The 16,529-nt window shown below is 22.1% G+C and overlaps 3 protein-coding genes across 9 annotated transcripts; 2 read left to right on the top strand and 1 right to left on the bottom strand.

The window, feature by feature from the left end:
• Positions 1–441: 441 nt before the first annotated feature.
• LOC122854890 (putative ferric-chelate reductase 1) lies at positions 442–2,300 on the top strand. 2 transcript variants are annotated; one of them, XM_044155922.1, is made up of 5 exons: positions 442–567; positions 689–937; positions 1,398–1,605; positions 1,890–1,959; positions 2,042–2,300. In XM_044155922.1, exons 2-4 carry the CDS (start codon positions 727–729, stop codon positions 1,942–1,944), a joined length of 474 nt encoding a protein of 157 aa, XP_044011857.1. In that variant the 5' UTR covers positions 442–567; positions 689–726; the 3' UTR covers positions 1,945–1,959; positions 2,042–2,300. The 2 variants fall into 2 exon arrangements, with proteins under 2 accessions (XP_044011857.1, XP_044011858.1); XM_044155923.1 differs by lacking the exon at positions 2,042–2,300 and having other exon boundaries at positions 1,890–1,965.
• Positions 2,301–3,402: 1,102 nt separating this feature from the next.
• Positions 3,403–12,869, top strand: LOC122854889. 6 transcript variants are annotated; one of them, XM_044155918.1, is made up of 6 exons: positions 3,403–3,874; positions 9,743–9,895; positions 9,981–10,121; positions 10,661–10,775; positions 10,918–11,111; positions 12,277–12,869. In XM_044155918.1, the coding sequence occupies exons 1-6, from the start codon at positions 3,751–3,753 to the stop codon at positions 12,435–12,437; spliced, it is 888 nt and encodes a 295-aa protein (XP_044011853.1). In that variant the 5' UTR covers positions 3,403–3,750; the 3' UTR covers positions 12,438–12,869. The 6 variants fall into 6 exon arrangements, with proteins under 6 accessions (XP_044011853.1, XP_044011852.1, XP_044011855.1 ...); XM_044155917.1 differs by having other exon boundaries at positions 12,262–12,869; XM_044155920.1 differs by having other exon boundaries at positions 12,232–12,869.
• Positions 12,870–14,520: 1,651 nt separating this feature from the next.
• On the bottom strand, positions 14,521–16,198 carry LOC122853788 (zinc finger protein 830). Its single transcript, XM_044154208.1, has 4 exons — positions 15,997–16,198; positions 15,455–15,905; positions 15,216–15,385; positions 14,521–14,671 (listed from the first exon to the last, which is right to left on the bottom strand). The coding sequence occupies exons 1-4, from the start codon at positions 16,095–16,097 to the stop codon at positions 14,521–14,523; spliced, it is 873 nt and encodes a 290-aa protein (XP_044010143.1). The 5' UTR covers positions 16,098–16,198.
• Between the last annotated feature and the right edge of the window lie 331 nt (positions 16,199–16,529).

Raw genomic sequence — 16,529 nt, 5'->3', positions numbered from 1 at the left:
ACTTGAAACTTGACTACAAATTCAATCATCATCATAATATTCACCCAAATTATCACAAAATTAATTGATTATTAAATCGACAATTAATAAAATAAATAAATAATTTATAAATTTATGTAAAGTTAATTTAAACTAGCTATAATTAATCATTTATATAAAAAATACATCTTTCTAAATTAAAAAATGATATTTTATATTATCATTGAAAATATATTTCGAAATATGAATTTAAAAAAAAAATAATAATATTACTAACAGAAAAAAAAAATAAATAGGAAGTATTTACGTAATTTTTTTTCTTAAATTTTATGATTGTTTTTTTTTTTTTTAAATAATAAAGGATGCTATTAAAACAAGACATTTGTGTGTTAAAAAAAAATCAAGGATATTTAAAAATTATCAGAGGAATCATCCAATCACTTTCAGTATGTGCATTTACGACCTCGACAACACCATGTATAACACATTCGTGTATTTATATTTTTCATGCAGTAAACATTTTAGTTTCACTTGGACAGCAACAAAGTCAACATAATTGTGTTAAATAAATCAATTAAATTTTAAAAGGTCAATAGAAAATTTTTTAAAATAATCAATCAGTAAATGATAATAATTTTTTCTTTTATAATATATTTAAATTAATACAAAATGTAAAATTAAATTAATAAAATATTTATTTCTGTTTTAGATTTTATTGTCATTTAATTTAAAAAAAAAAACAAAAAAATGACAAATTTAGTAATAATAGCAGGTGTATTATTCTTGACAGTGTGTAATTATGTCAATGGTTTTCCTGATGGATCACCAGTTGATGCATGTGTCAAGGAACGTCCAAATCAACCTTATCATGGAAAATTTCGTTCTCAGCCAATTGACACAAGTCCTTATCAAATATTAGCATCATCAACTCAATATTCACCCGGCAAACAAATCAAGGGTAATTAAACTTATGAATTAAAAAAAAAAAAAAAACAATTGGTTAAAGTTTTTATGGTTTTAAAACTAATAAAAAATAAAAAAAAATAAAATGAAAATGTTAAGGAGTAAATGGAGGGAATAAAAAAATGTAAAAAAAAAAAAAAAGTTCAGTCTCGTGTGGCATCGATTGACCTCTTTGGGGATGGGGTGAAACTGGTACGACAGATTGCTTCAAAAAGTCATAACCATGTGAGACACGAAACTATTTTTTTTTTGCAGCAAATTATTATTGTTATTTTTTTTTTTGTTTAATAATAATTAGACAATTAATTAAGTAAATTTTTTTTGACATTTCCCAGGTGTTTAATTAAAACTCTGCAAAAAAAAATAAAAATTTAATTCAATTAAGAAATGTTTTAGAAAAATGTAACTTTGTGAAAAAAAAAAATTCAAATTAATATGTATATTTTTTTTTTTAGTTGCTATTCGAGGTGACACATTTAAGGGTTTCTTTATTCAAGCAAGAGATGCTAAAACTAATGAATGGCTTGGTAGATTTGCACAGACACCAAATACAAAAGTTCATTCTGAATGTAGTGCAATAACCCATGCTGATCCAAAAGACAAAAAAGAAGCAACACTTGTTTGGAATGCACCAACAACTGGTCAGGGACAAGTCTACTTTACGTAAGTAATTTAAAATATAAATGACAAATATTTCATGATTTATTTACAAATATAAAAAGTTGAATTAAAAATATCCAAATCATTTCAATATTTCGTAACAATTATTTCTAATTAATTAAATAGATAACTTAAATAATATTATTAACATAAATAAACAGTTTATCACACTGACTTATACAGATTAAATAAATAATGTTTTTTTTTTTCAATTATTGAAATTAAACCGGTTTTTTAGAACCAAGTTTCGTAATTATTGAATAACTATTTTCGATTTTTTTTTACAGTGGAAGTGTCTTAAAAGATTATGCTGTTTTCTGGGCTGATTTGGCATCGAAATAAATTCTACTTTAAAAGGTAATGTACAAGAAAAACATATATTAAATTAAACTTTAAATTTGTTTTTTTTTTGCAATTTTTAATGTTGTTTTAATTACAGAATGACAGAAAAAAAAATTATAAAATGAACAAAGCTTTGGCTGCATCCAAAAGATAACAGAAAAAGTTTTAGTCAAATTTTTAATGAAAAAAAAAAAAAAAACCAACTTTATTTCTTGTTTTATATAATAAACTAAATATAAATATTATTTTGTTATTCAAACTAGATGAGAGTATATTAAACTTTAAATTAATTTTAATTCATAAAATGTATAAAAATATATAAAATAAATTTAATAAAAATTTTTTAAATGAAAAAATAGCCAATTTTTTTCTAAAAACTAATAATTTTGATAATGTTTAGATGAGAGATTATAGCTTGATGAAAAAAAAACAGGTTTGTATAAATTTATTACGTGATTAATGTGAATGGTATTACGCAAAAGCTTGATGGTAAAAGTGGGCCACATGATTCACGTAAGACCAAACGCATGAAAGTAATTATTGTCCTTGGTCATAGCATGTAAACAGTAATTTCATAAAATATTATTTTTAATATAAAATCAAAGTCCAAATGTGAAATTTATAATTTCCTCTAATTACTAGTTTTACCATATAAAAAAAAAATATATATATTTTTTTTATCTATAAAGATTTAAAGACATTTTTTTTAAATATTCAAGTTGGATCGATGACAAGTTATTAAAATAGATACAACTATACAGCATCGTCTTACTTTATTATTATTTTTTTATATTTTTTATAAATAAATTTATCTATATAAAATATTACAAGCTTTATTCATAAAACTTTGTGATCCATTAAGTATTTTTTTTTTTTTACTTGATAATAATAATAACTTTAAAAAAAATATAAATAAATAAAAAATTGTTGATTTTTTTAAATCAGAAATAATATGTAAAATTATAATTATTAAATGTATATTAATTTTATTAATTATGTTCATTAAATTTGTTGAATATAATTATTTATGAATGACTGATAATTGAATTGATGAAATTTTTGTATTTATAATTAAAAAAATAATTTTTTTATATACATAAATTCAATGAATGAATATCGCTAATGAGGAATTGATGAGCTTGTCATAATGAGTCAGAAAAATAAAAAGAAAATAATAGTTAACATTGTATGTGGTCGTGTTTCGACTTGATATCAGAGCAATATGCAAGTTAAAAAGGTGGGGTTGAAGGTGATAAAGGGGGTGAAACTCCAATACACCCAACTACCCAAAAGGAAAAAAAAAAAAATGATAAAATGAGTAGGTAGAAAGCTCAATTGAGAGAGAAGCAAATAATAGGGGCTGTTGAGGTCACGCCGGCGCTTTAAAGACGACACATAGTCCGCAATACAACCCCCCTTAAAAAAAAAAATTTTCATTTCCCTGATTTTTTACTTTCTTCAACCCCTTGTGCAAGTCGCAAAACCTCATCAGTCGCATTCTGTTTGCGTTGATATTTAAATTATAGTTTTTACGAAATTTGTTTTTTTAGTTTATATTTAAAAAAGAAAAAAGTTATTAAAATTATATATATATTTCTTTGATTGTTTTTTTTATAATTATATTTTTAAAGGGTGGAATTATTTGTTGTTTTTTTTATTTTGATTATTGGAAAGTGAAGAATATTGTGATAATATTGTGTTGGAAAATAAACAAAAAAAAAAAATATATAAATAATGAAATTTAATAAAATATGAGTTGGTTTGTGAATAAGGGCCTGAGCTTGCGGGGCCAGGCTTGATTATATTATGTTTGACTTGGTTAAATTATCACGAGGTGCCCGGCTATTTAGCCTCATTGTTTTACAATGGTTACTCCTCGGTTTGCCGGTCCGAGGGGTCCCGGACCCCCCAGAGTTAACAACCCTTGAAGGTAAATATTAATTTTAAATAAAAAAATTTTTTTTTTCTACTATAAAAAAAAACTGTAAATTAAAAATTTATTTAAATAGTAAAATAATATTATTTATAATATTAAAATACTAATTTTTTAATTGAAATAAATTGATATTAATTTTTTTCGATGTCAAATAAATAAAATTGTGGTTACAAAAAAAAAAAAAAAAAATTTTGAGTGTTGAAATATATATTTTCGGTTGACCTATCTGGTTTCGGTGGCTGTTTGCCAAATAATTTTTTCATGTTTGTGTATTGACTTTGTTATCTATGTTTCAACGAAAAAAAAAAAAAAAAAAGTTCAAATTTAAAAAAGAAGCAGCAGGTTGTATTAAATTTTTTATTTCAATGCAGTATAATAATTTTTTTTTTTTTGATATCTATTTTGATTATACACACCCTCAATATGATTATTTTCATTTTTTTTATTATTGCTAAGTATTATTGCATATACCACCACTAACACAAAAAAAAAAAAAACAAAAAATATAGTCAACTCAGCTGATGTAATCACGCGATTCAATGTCACATTTTTTATTTTTTTTTCCATTCAAATCCATGATCTCTGATGTGGTCTATTTGAAAAAAAAAAAAAAAAAAAAAACTTTTTATTGCATGATAGATAACAATTTATCACCATCATTAATATATATACAAATAAATAATTATAATGAAAAAAAAAAAAATTCAATATAACATTTACTAAGCATCATGTCAAATTGAATTTTTTTAAAATAAATTTTCATTTAAAAATATTTTTAAATAACAAATTATGTCGTCTCTAGTTGGTTTTCATTTTTCACAACTGGATCGATAAAATAGTAAAAGTTTTGCTGTTTTATTTCGTTTTTCTATATGTATGTACTTCAACTTTATCGACAAAATGAAAATTACAACGTAATTTTTTATGGTTTGTGTGTCTCGAGGTCAAACGTACAACGCGTGTATATTTATGTTTAATTATTTAAATAAACTATTATAATAAAATTAATAAATTATCGCCAAATTATTCGATTAATTTGACACAAAATATATATATAATATTTTTGATTGATTGAATTTGTGTCAAAGGAATATTACCAAAGACAATTAATACAAATTTATCATCAAATAAATCATACAGTTAATTATCGTGGACCAACCCATATATTAGACAAACATTTAAATTTAACCAATTGAGAATTATCCAGACAATTAAACGATCCATTGGGTGCAATCATGATATATCTTTCACAATTTATGTGAATTTATTTTTACAGTATAAACGTTTAAATAATAATTTAATTTCAACAATAATTATTCAAGTTAATTTATAAAATTGTTGTTTAAAAGTTTCAAGGTTGTTGTTGTGGATTTTTTTTTTTTTTTATATGTATAATAAAATTACTCGTGTTTCTGGCATTGTTGCTTGGCTAAATGCTATTTAATATATATTTTTTACTTTGTTCAATTTATGTGTCTGCATTGCGGATATAAGTCGACTTTTTTTAATTTTTAAAGATCGTTAACCTTATTTTATTTTTATTATTAACTTAAATATTATATCATGATAATTGTTGTAGTATAATATATTGTATATGAAAAATAAAATAGAGTTAAATAAGGGTTGTTTGACCGAGTTTAAATATATTAGAAAAAAAAATATAGTAATGACTCAGGGGTCAGAATTATTTAATGTTAAATTATAGTTTTTACATTCTCTTTAATAATAAAATTGGAACAATATATAACTTTTTTTTTAGGGTCAATATGTCTTAAACAATATTGTTCTTTGATGTGATTATTATATTTTTTATCTATTGTTTTATTTAACTATTGTTCTTTACACTTTGTATAATCAATGACTCATTAAAATTAAAAAATAAATATATCAAAGTTTTTATAACACTTTTATCAATTTTTTTTTATTAATTAATTTGTTTACAAATTAGCTGGTAAATAAATTAAGTAAACAATTATAAATTTTCTGTTTGTATATTTTGATTCAATTTTCAATATATTCAAGATTTATTAAAAATTATTAATATATTTTGATAACAAAAATTATTGTATTTTTTATAATATTTATAAATTTTTTTTTTTTGTTTCTTTATGATTAATTTTTAGGTCATATGTGAATAAAATTTATACAAAAAATGAATAAATAAATAAAACGCGCAAGTCATATATTATATAAATTCAGAGTAATAAAAAAAAATCCCATAGAGAATTGCATTTGCGTGACGAGACATCCGACGATGCCAATCTGTATTCAAAGTAACCCACATATTATACAGTACCACTCTCAATCGTAATCAAGAAATATTTTTATAATATTATAAATGAAAATAAGTCTAAAATTCTGTAATGTAAATATTAAATTTTCGAAATATTTCAAATAAATTTATCAATAAATATTATAAATACTTTTATTATTTATTTATTGACTGATTCAACAGTTAACGAGAAACCAATAAATTGATGAAAATATTTCTCCGTGTATTTATTGGGAAATAGTTAAATCGAAAATGATTCGTTAACAGCAAAGCTGAAAGATAAATTTGTTTATTTTTAATTAAGTAAATCCAGTTGTTGTAATTCAATTAGGAAAAAAACTTGGACAATTTTTCGATCGCTTTGTAATATTATACTTTTATAAATTTATGAACGATTATAATATTTTATTACCATTGCGATATGTCTATTTAAGATTTACTAACTTTAAATATTTTATTTAATGAATTATTGATTTTTAGAATTGAATTATATCTAGGTTAGGCTAAATTATAAATTATAAATCATTTATAAATTTTATATCCTTCTGTAAATAGTGTAAGCTGTTGGATGGCAAATAAATAATTAAAAGAAATAAAATTTTAAATCAAAGAAAAACTTTTCAAATATATATAAAATTTTCAAAATAATTACATTGAATTATTTAAATTTAAAAAAAAAAAATAGAACTTTCATGGACAGTATAAAAGAAAAAAAAACTTTCGGCCTCAAAAAGTCACACGTATATTCTATTGACAACAAACAATAGAGTTATAAAAAAAAATAAAAACAATTGTTTCTCGAAGAAAGACAATAAAAAATGTAAAAAACATTGTATTGTTTTGGAAAAAAAAAAAAAAACTACAGTTGTCAGCATTAACAAACTCGTTTCAAAAGTTAAAGAACAAAAAAAATTTAAAAATAAAATTTTAAGTTTTGTAAATGTAAGTTAGAAAAAAAAATATATATAAAATTAGTAACATTTTTATATTCAAACATGACTTCAGCCACTTTGTTTCTCATAAAATTTGAATATATAAAAAAAAAATAAATAAATTTCAAACAATTTAATTTATAAACTAAGTTTATTACATTTTTCATTCTTTTTTTTTTTTTTAATAAAAAAAGTTTTTCATTCCCAAGTTTGCGAGTGAGCTTTTACGATAGACTTTGGTATAAATTCTTGGATAAATAAAGTGACTCCCTAAAATAAACTGTAGTCAGTTTTTTTTAAATTTATTTTATGTATTTTTTAAATTTATTTTATTAATTGAATAGCAAAAATAAAATTTATTATTTAATCATTTTTTTAAAAAACAAATACATTTATTTTTCAAATGAAAAAAAATATTATTATTCTACAAAATATAATATAAATAATATTATATTATTTTAAATTTTTTCTTCGTATGACTAAGCATCCATCAATCAATCAATCAATCATCAACAAACTATAAAACATTTTTATATTGATAGAAATTACTCGAATAAAAAATAATAAAAAAATAATCGATTACTCGAAAATTTATTAGCAAATGCGTTTATAATGTTCATCAAAATAAATTGCCTTTTAGCTTCCGTCATTTTCTGGGTGTTTGATAACATGCCAAAATGATAATAAAAAATAAATAAACTTGTTATACATTAAAAATAAATGAGACAATTTATAAAAATATTAAATTTTTGAAAATAAAAATGAAAAGAAATTATATATTGTTTAAAGCAAAACTATTATTTCAATTATTTTAATTTTTTAAAAAATTAAACATTTAATAATAAATATTATAATCTGTAAATTTAAAATTCCATCAATAAATTTACACTGTTAGAATTTTGTGTATCGAACAAAAGGTTGTTCCATGTATTTTGGATTATCTGGTAGCAATTGTACTGTGCCTCTATTGTGTTGAATATTTATTGACCTCAATTGCTGATTGTCAATGTGTTGTGAGCATCAAGGAACCACTGAACATTATTATTCACTTTGTCTGTTAATCCCCAAACGAGAAATGCTACTAAAAATTATCACACTATGTTTATTGCTAACCCAAAAAGAAAAAAAATATATAAATATAAACAAGATATAAAGATGCTGCAGAAAAAAAAAAAAATGAAAATGACTTGAGGCATTTTAACTAACAAACGAAAAATATTATAACTTGCCCTAGTTTTTTATTCAAAGAATTTCTTTCATGTTTTTCAATCTATACCCTGATAGAAACTTTGCGGTTACTATTGTTTTTTTTTTTACTATGATGAGACAACTGCACAGGGTATTCAAATTACTGTATAAAAAAAAATTTTTTTTACTTGAAATTATTTTTGGTTGTTTATTTGTTCATTATTATGGAAAATATAAAAGTTGAACTTTTAATGAATACAATATTGAGGAAGTTTATAAACAATATTTAATGAGGTAAAATTTCAAGATGACAATTGGTCAAAAATAAGTTGAATATTCTTTTAACAATTTTTGATAATTTTTTTGTTAAAATGTCAAATTTAAATAATTGCTATTTAAAAAATAGCATAAAAAATGAGTTAAATAATTATTGCATTCGGATAACTATTTTTTTTATTTATTAATTGCAAAGTAAAAAAACTTTTTTTAATTATATTTGTAAAACAATTATACATATATGTATTATGTTAAAATTTCATGACAATTATTCTGTATAATATATTTGTTAAAGTTAATAAATTTTAGCTTATAAAGTAAATTGACGAGAATATAAATGAGCTATTTAAAAAATTTTAATTATTTTTGAGTAATTAAGTTAATCGAAAAACTAAGTTAATTTTCAAAAATTTATATTATAAAGTTATTATTAATTTAAAAAATAGTAACTTTAAATTTTACATGTATCAGGTTTTGATATTACATTAATTTACTTTTTGTATTTAGTAGTGTTACGATTGATCATTGTCATTCATATAATGACCTATTTTATTTTGACAATGTGCATGATATCAAATATCATTTTAAAAAATTTTATCAACAAGTTAAAATTAATTCTAAGAAATCATCAATTATTTGACGTTAAAAAAATAATTATCTAGTTGTAAATATAAAATTAAATTAAAAAAAAAATGCTTAAAAATTAATTAATAAACTATCGTTTTAAACGTATAGAAATTTTCAAAATTCGTATTTGATTAAAATCAATAAAAATCATAAAAAAATTAATATTTTTTATAAATAAATTTGCACAATATTAATTTAAAATTATATATCTTTCTTTTTGAAAAAAGTAAACTATTGTTTACCAGGTCAATAGGTCATAAAATAGACAAACAGTCGTCACCACTGTCTACATTACAATGAAAAATAATCACTCGATTTTTGATATTTTTTTTTTTTGATTTATCCAGTCATTATATCCAAAACAAATATATATTTTCATACATAATGTGTTATAAATTTTGATGATTCCTGCATAATGGATTTTTTTTTGCTCTAGTTTTTGACTTTGTTTGATTGATAATGCTCCAGTTGTTGGAATATATTCAAACAACATGAATAAAACATTTAAACATATATATAAATTATCATATTGTCGTGAAAATAACATATATTATTTTACGATTATAGATATGACTGGAAGAGGATCAAAAAAATTTAGTGATCAATGCAGTGAAGACAGGGAATGTGGTTTTCGTGGCTCATACTGTGATCCAAGAACAAAAAAATGTTTTTGTCGGGAAGAATTTGAAGTGACAAATTATCTTGACAAGTGTGGTCATCGTAAGTTGATGCAAATAATTAATTGATTTGTTTTTTCGTCATTTTAATTGATTACTAAATAAAACCTTGTTTTTTTTTTTTTCAGCTGCTAATGTTAATGAAACGTGTTTTTTCACTCAACAATGTGAATATCGTGTTCCTCAAACTGAGTGTCGTGATAGACGTTGTATATGCAGATTTGAAAAAATACCACTCACAAGATCTGATGGCTATGTTGAATGCGTTGGTAAATTAAATTATGACAAAAGTATACTAAAATTATTACTGTTTTCTTTTTTTTTTAAATTGTTTAGCGTTTAAATATTCATAACTTTCTCGGTAGAAAAAATAGGTTTGTTATTTCTCTGTAATTAAAATATGGCCACAGAAAATCAGACAAAGTTTTTATAATTATTATTATTGTTTATTAATAATTGTATCTTAATTATTGTATGTTAACAATACAAAAACAGTATGAAGAAAATTTAAACAATAATGACGCACCTTCAAGGTGTGGATTTTCGTTTTGCATGATTGTATATTATTTGAAATCGTTCAGCAAATGAAACAAAATTATAAAATAATACATGACCTTTGTTTTTATAGAATAATTTTCAAGTTTTATCATTTTAATATAATTTCATCATCATAATATTAAATCAATGAAAAAGCTTCTAGAATTGCTCAATCTCTCTAATTCATTTTTTAGATATTTTTAAAAATAGATGTAGTGCTAGAAATATTAATATTAATTTCAAATAATAATGAAATATTTATAATTAATAGCTGAGCAACAGGCTGATGAAAATCTTCGATATGTTAATCCAGCAATGATAAGCATTCTCGTTGCCATGGCTTTGATGTTTATAATAATTTGCGTTGTTCTTCGTTTATTTAGCAAGTAAGATAATTTTATTTAAATAATAAAAATAAAATAAATATATCATTGTCACAATAAAATTATAAAATTCTATTTTTATTGAGCCAATGAAACAGTATAATAAATATGAGATAATTTAATAATTAAATTAATTTTTTTACAGAGCACGATACGGTGAAAATAGATCAATATTCAATACTCCAAATGCTCGATTGATGAATGTATCATTATTACGTGATAATAATAAATTATTACATGCACAGGAAAGACGTGGTTCAAAAGTAAGTCAACGTGCACCATCACGACAACCATCAATGGGTTCATTGAGAGCACATTCACCAAATGGCTCGCATCCAGGTGCGAAAAACACACAGCGAGTCAATCGTACGGGTTTTTATATTAAAATTCAATTACTAAGCAAGCAACTTACTATCGTATATATAATTAACATAAATAATTAATGAGCTATTTCTTCCAACAAAAAAAAAAAAAAAACACAACGATTTCAAGTTGTTGTTGTTGTTATATTTTTTTCTTATTTTCCCAACATGTTGTGTTTTTTTTTCTCCTTTTTTTTCCGAGTTGATTGGAGTGTATATAATTTATCAGTAGTTTTTTTATTTTTTAACTAATGAAAATGTACATTTCAACATCTCAATCTGTTTAGTATCATCTTTACAATAGTTTTTTTTTGATTAAATAAATTTTTTTTAGTCAGGCAAATATGTATTTAAATAAATACTTATTAATATAATTATATACGGCATGTTATTTGTAATATAGAAGCAATTTTTTTTTATATAGAAAAAAAAATTTGCAATGCAGTCTTTGTATTATATTTTTGGTGGGCACGTTGGTATAATTTAATCTTTATTTTTTTGATATTATTTAATCGTCATTTTAACAATTGAATGCTTGAATATTAAACAATACAAAATAGAAAATTATTGATGATTTACGTTTACAAATAAACATTTTCAATAAATACTCTGAAATACTGAAATTTATTTTATCAATAAATTCACATTATAATTAAATTATTGCAAAGAAAAATTAGTTGAAAATGTTTATTTGTAGAGTCTAATTATCAATTTATAATTTTGATTATTTAAAATTGTTAAATTTTCCCTTTTTTTTTTTGTTGTGATGACGATAATAATTATTCCAAATTCTTATAATTTTTTTCATACAAACAAACTGAAGAAGTAGTAGCTGTTCTCTCTAGTCTGAATGGATAATTATAAAACCATATACTAATCAAAAAATTACATTAAAATAGTTGCTTGCTAAAGTAAGTGATTTGCCTGATCATAAACTCGTATTGACTAAATATATAATTATTATAGTTACTATTAATCATTTAAAATAAAATTAGTTATTAGTTTTTGTGTTTGTTGTTTAGTATACTAGTGTATTTATTTTTATTTTTTTTTGTTATATATTATTATTTTATGTTCGTTTGGTGTAAACAATGAAGAACGCCAAATGACAGACGTCTGATTGCCAGGTTCTTCTCGTATAGGTTCACGAAGAGGAAGTAGAGGAAGTGGTAATGGCAATCCAACATCATCATCAGCACCATCAACAACAATAAAAACATTGAAACCATCGTCAAATCAAAATGATCCAGTTATTGAAGATGTTACCATTGAAATATCTGATCGTGATATTCAATCATTTTAATTAATTAATAAACTAGCTTTAATAAAACTTGCTTATATTTCTTTTTTTTTTCAAATTATTATAATCAAACATTTAAAATATAAGGATTATCGGTAGAGCCTTTTATTATTTAATTAATTAAAAAACGTCAACTACACCGAATTTGAGATTTGATCCGTAAAAGCTAAACACTTGGCATAAAATTTTAACTAAATATTGTGATTTAAAAAATAAATTATTACTAGTAGTATAATTAAAAATATATAAGCTTATAAAAAAAAAAAAATAACATTTAAAATATCGAAATAATTAAGCACCAATATTATATGAGCATCAACGATTTTGCCAATTATTCTATACACTGATGCTTGTTGTAAAAAATTTTTTATCTTTCTTTCACGTAAAAATAAAAATTAAAAAAAAACACCATACGCATAATAACTACTGTGTATGCAAAAAAAAAAAAAAAAAATACTTTGTAGATCAATATAATTGCATAGGGTCCACTCATGAATTATCTATTTTTTTTTCTTCAACGAAAGTTTTATCATGCCGTCTTAAAAATTAAATAAATATAAAAAAAAATCAATAATTTATAAGGATTCGTAACGTAACGTGTGAATGTTATTATCGTGATTAAATAATTAAAATTGCAAGATGTAATAATCATGGAATGTAGTAATAAAAAAAAAATATTATTACGATGAAATATGCAAAATAGAAAAAAATATATATTGCACGAATAGGGGACCACACGAAACAGTTTCGAATCAACAGATTATAAAATAAATTAAATAAATCTATCGAAAAAATTAACTACCAAGTAGACGAATAAAAAATAAATATATCTACACATAAAATATAAATAATAATAATAATGATAATAATAATAATAATTAATAATAAAAATATAGTAAAACTATCTTCGTAAAATTAGTGCCTATGCTGACACGTATAAAAAAATTTAAAAAATTAAAAAAAAAAATATAATAATCTATAATTTAAAAAATAAAATATAAAAAATTAATTGATAAATTAATTAATGATATAGTTAATCTTTGGCACTATTTGCCATCGGTTTAATATCGACTAGGCTATTTAGTAACACAAATTTAAAAATTATAAAAATGTATTATTATTATAAATTTATAATGCATATAGCAACTGTGCTATTCTGTGATTTATAAAGGATAAAAAAAAGTATTTAATTTAACTCTAAAAAAAAATAATACACACAATTATTTATTTTTAAATAAAAACAATCGAGTTGACTAAAAAAAAATTAATTTGTTCGAATCCGAAGATAAATTTGGGGAAGGTTTTCTTCGGAATCAAATGATGATAAATTTGTTTAAAAAATACAACGACTTGATTGGCACATATATATGAAAAAAAAAATAATTAATATTTAATTAAGATGCATTTATTGTTAGTTGATAATTAGATTATTTTTATTTATATATATTTTTTCTCTGTGTCTATTAGCTTATAGAGCCAAGTCATCGATGAAGCTCCCTTTTTTACCTCTTTTTTACTATTTAAAAATTAAAAAAATATATATATTGTATTGCAAATTTGGTAATTAAAAATTAAATTGCAATTTGCAAGAAAAATTATCAAAAAAATAATTTTTCATAGTATTGTATTTTATATTGTTTTGAGGTAATTAGTAGTTCAAGTTTGGGGAAGAGCTTGAACTACTTGTTACTTCAAAAATAAATAATATTATTCAAAAAAAATAAAACGCACGATATAAAAAATAAATTAAACTATAAATTTAGTCTGTAAATGATCTATTGAAATATTTTTAAAATCACCTAAATTATTTAATCAACAATTAATTTATTCTACGAAATCGAAATAAAAGAATATATTTTTCTTTGTCGATTTATTTTACATTAATCCCTAAATTTTAAATAATATTCATATTTAATTTTCATCTTTAATATCCTAATAGATTGTCGATAAGTTAAATAAAACTATGTATCTTAAAAATATAATATTACTAATTTGTTTTGACTCAACAATATATTATTAAAATAAAAAAATAATAAGACCACTGAATTATTGAAAACTTGTGTATATTTATTTTTATATAATTTTTTTATTTTTTAATATTTGAACTTTTAGCTCTCCAATCAATAAATTCATCATAATCATCATTGTCATCATCACTCGACGAGTCAACATCAATATTATTTGTTTGTTTTTTACTTCTTTGAAATTCTAATTTTTGTCTATCCATTTGCACTACCCTAAAAGCAAAATAAAATATACATAGTTAATAAATAACAATTAAATGCAAAAGACATTAAACAACTACAAACATATTTGCTACTTTTATTTAAAATAAAAAGTATCTTCAGCTTTTTTATGTTAATATTACTAAAATTGACATGTGCAATTGTAATTTTAATTAATCAATTAAATTGTTGGAACTTGTGCCATGTCAGTGATCATTATTTTTATTTTTTTTTTGTCTTATAAAACGTTTGTTATCATACTACTTAATTATTTTTTTAAGAGTTTTTTTTTATCCATGATGCAAGTCATCAGTTTTTATCACGTTCATTTGAACTATTTTTGTAAAATTAATTAATATCAATTTTTTTATATTGATCACTACGTTATTTGAAAAATAATTTGTGAAGTTTATTTACTATGTAGCCAGGGCCTACTAGTATTTTATTATTAACAATTGATTAATCAAGATGATAAAAATTCTAGTACCTCGAGATGTTTTTCTTTTGTTTACTTTATAAATTTTTAAACAATACGAGGTTTTTTTTTTTTGCTTACCTTTGATAATTATGTATTTGTTCTTCTACTTCTTCCATTTCTCTTTCAGTATTTGCTTCTTCTTGATCATCAGCAATTATTTGAGCAGACTGTGCTGTTTCTTCTTTTATTGCTTTTTTATATTTTTCCCATTCTTCTTCAAGTGGATCCTTATATTCGACATTTCTTACCTAAAAAATAGAAAATAAAAGTTATATAAATGTAAAATAAATTAACCAATATTGTTAAATTTTAAAAACCTTTGCATCTTGAATTGGATCATCAAAAAAGCCTTCTGGAAGAGTTGCTGATGCATTTGATTCAGCTTCTTTAACTTGTTCAGCTTCTCTAACATTTTTATTATTATTCTGTGAATGTAAATCAGTTTTTGATGGACCACTTGTTATTGGAACAACAGAAGAACTACTTTGTCCACTTGGATTGTCAAAAAAATTTGATGGAAGTGTTGATGTACTTGAGTGACCAGGATTTTTCAATATTCCTTTAACTTTTTTTGAGTTTAGTTGATTTAATGGTGAACATGGTCTTTTGAATGATACATTATTCTTTTTATCCTTTTCTTCAAGACTTTTTCTAGTCAATGACAATGTTTCCTTGTGACTTTTTGAATTTAAATGAATTGGCCAGATTGTTTCACTTTTCACAATTATTTTGCATACAACACACATTAATTGTCCACCATCTGTATACGTATAGCATTGTTAAGAAAAATTAATTATGATTGTTTAAATTATAAATGTTAAATAAACAAAAAAAACTTATGATTTATAAAAAAGGATATTTTGCAAGTGGTGAATCAATTTTTTTAACTGTTGATGATTTTTTTTTGTGATCATTCATTGCTTTTCGCAAATAATCTTGAGTTAATTTTTTTCCAGCCATTTCTTTTTAGTTATTAATAATTGTTATTTTATTGTAAAAATGTCAATATAAACAATCACAAATGTTTTGTGTGTGGTAAGTGGTTGAAGGTTATGTTAGGCTTTGGAATATATATATATTTTTTTTTTTAGTTTTTAAATGCCATCTACTAGGGTTTCTTGAAAACAATTGAAACGAAATTTACTTGGCCGACAGAGCGGAAAAGTCATAAACTTATATATCAACTAAGTCATAGAACTCTCCGAACATTATACATTACTTCCGTACCTTTAAATTGTTCTCTTTTTTTGTATAAACCAAGTGATTTTATTAGTGCCTTCATTATTTTTTTAACATCCTGCAAATACACCTAATGAAAAATCGAATAAAAGAGTTACGAATATAAGCTCTTTCATATTTCTGCAGTCTTCAATAATAATACTTGTTAAAAAT

This window comes from Aphidius gifuensis, linkage group LG4 (assembly GCF_014905175.1).
Source record: "Aphidius gifuensis isolate YNYX2018 linkage group LG4, ASM1490517v1, whole genome shotgun sequence".
Taxonomy (NCBI): domain Eukaryota; kingdom Metazoa; phylum Arthropoda; class Insecta; order Hymenoptera; family Braconidae; genus Aphidius; species Aphidius gifuensis.
This window is presented reverse-complemented; position numbering and strand designations above follow the sequence as displayed.

Coding starts and splice junctions, on each gene's coding strand:
- LOC122853788 (XM_044154208.1), bottom strand. CDS start 16,097: ATGGCTGGAAAAAAATTAACTCAAGATTATTTGCGAAAAGCAATGAAT. Junction 15,386..15,454: donor ATCCAATTCAAGATGCAAAG/GTTTTTAAAATT, acceptor TCTATTTTTTAG/GTAAGAAATGTCGAATATAA. Junction 14,672..15,215: donor CAAATACATAATTATCAAAG/GTAAGCAAAAAA, acceptor TTTTGCTTTTAG/GGTAGTGCAAATGGATAGAC.
- LOC122854890 (XM_044155922.1), top strand. CDS start 727: ATGACAAATTTAGTAATAATAGCAGGTGTATTATTCTTGACAGTGTGT. Junction 938..1,397: donor ACCCGGCAAACAAATCAAGG/GTAATTAAACTT, acceptor TTTTTTTTTTAG/TTGCTATTCGAGGTGACACA. Junction 1,606..1,889: donor CAGGGACAAGTCTACTTTAC/GTAAGTAATTTA, acceptor TTTTTTTTACAG/TGGAAGTGTCTTAAAAGATT.
- LOC122854889 (XM_044155915.1), top strand. CDS start 3,751: ATGTTTGACTTGGTTAAATTATCACGAGGTGCCCGGCTATTTAGCCTC. Junction 9,896..9,980: donor TCTTGACAAGTGTGGTCATC/GTAAGTTGATGC, acceptor TTTTTTTTTCAG/CTGCTAATGTTAATGAAACG. Junction 11,139..12,261: donor AAACACACAGCGAGTCAATC/GTACGGGTTTTT, acceptor TCTGATTGCCAG/GTTCTTCTCGTATAGGTTCA.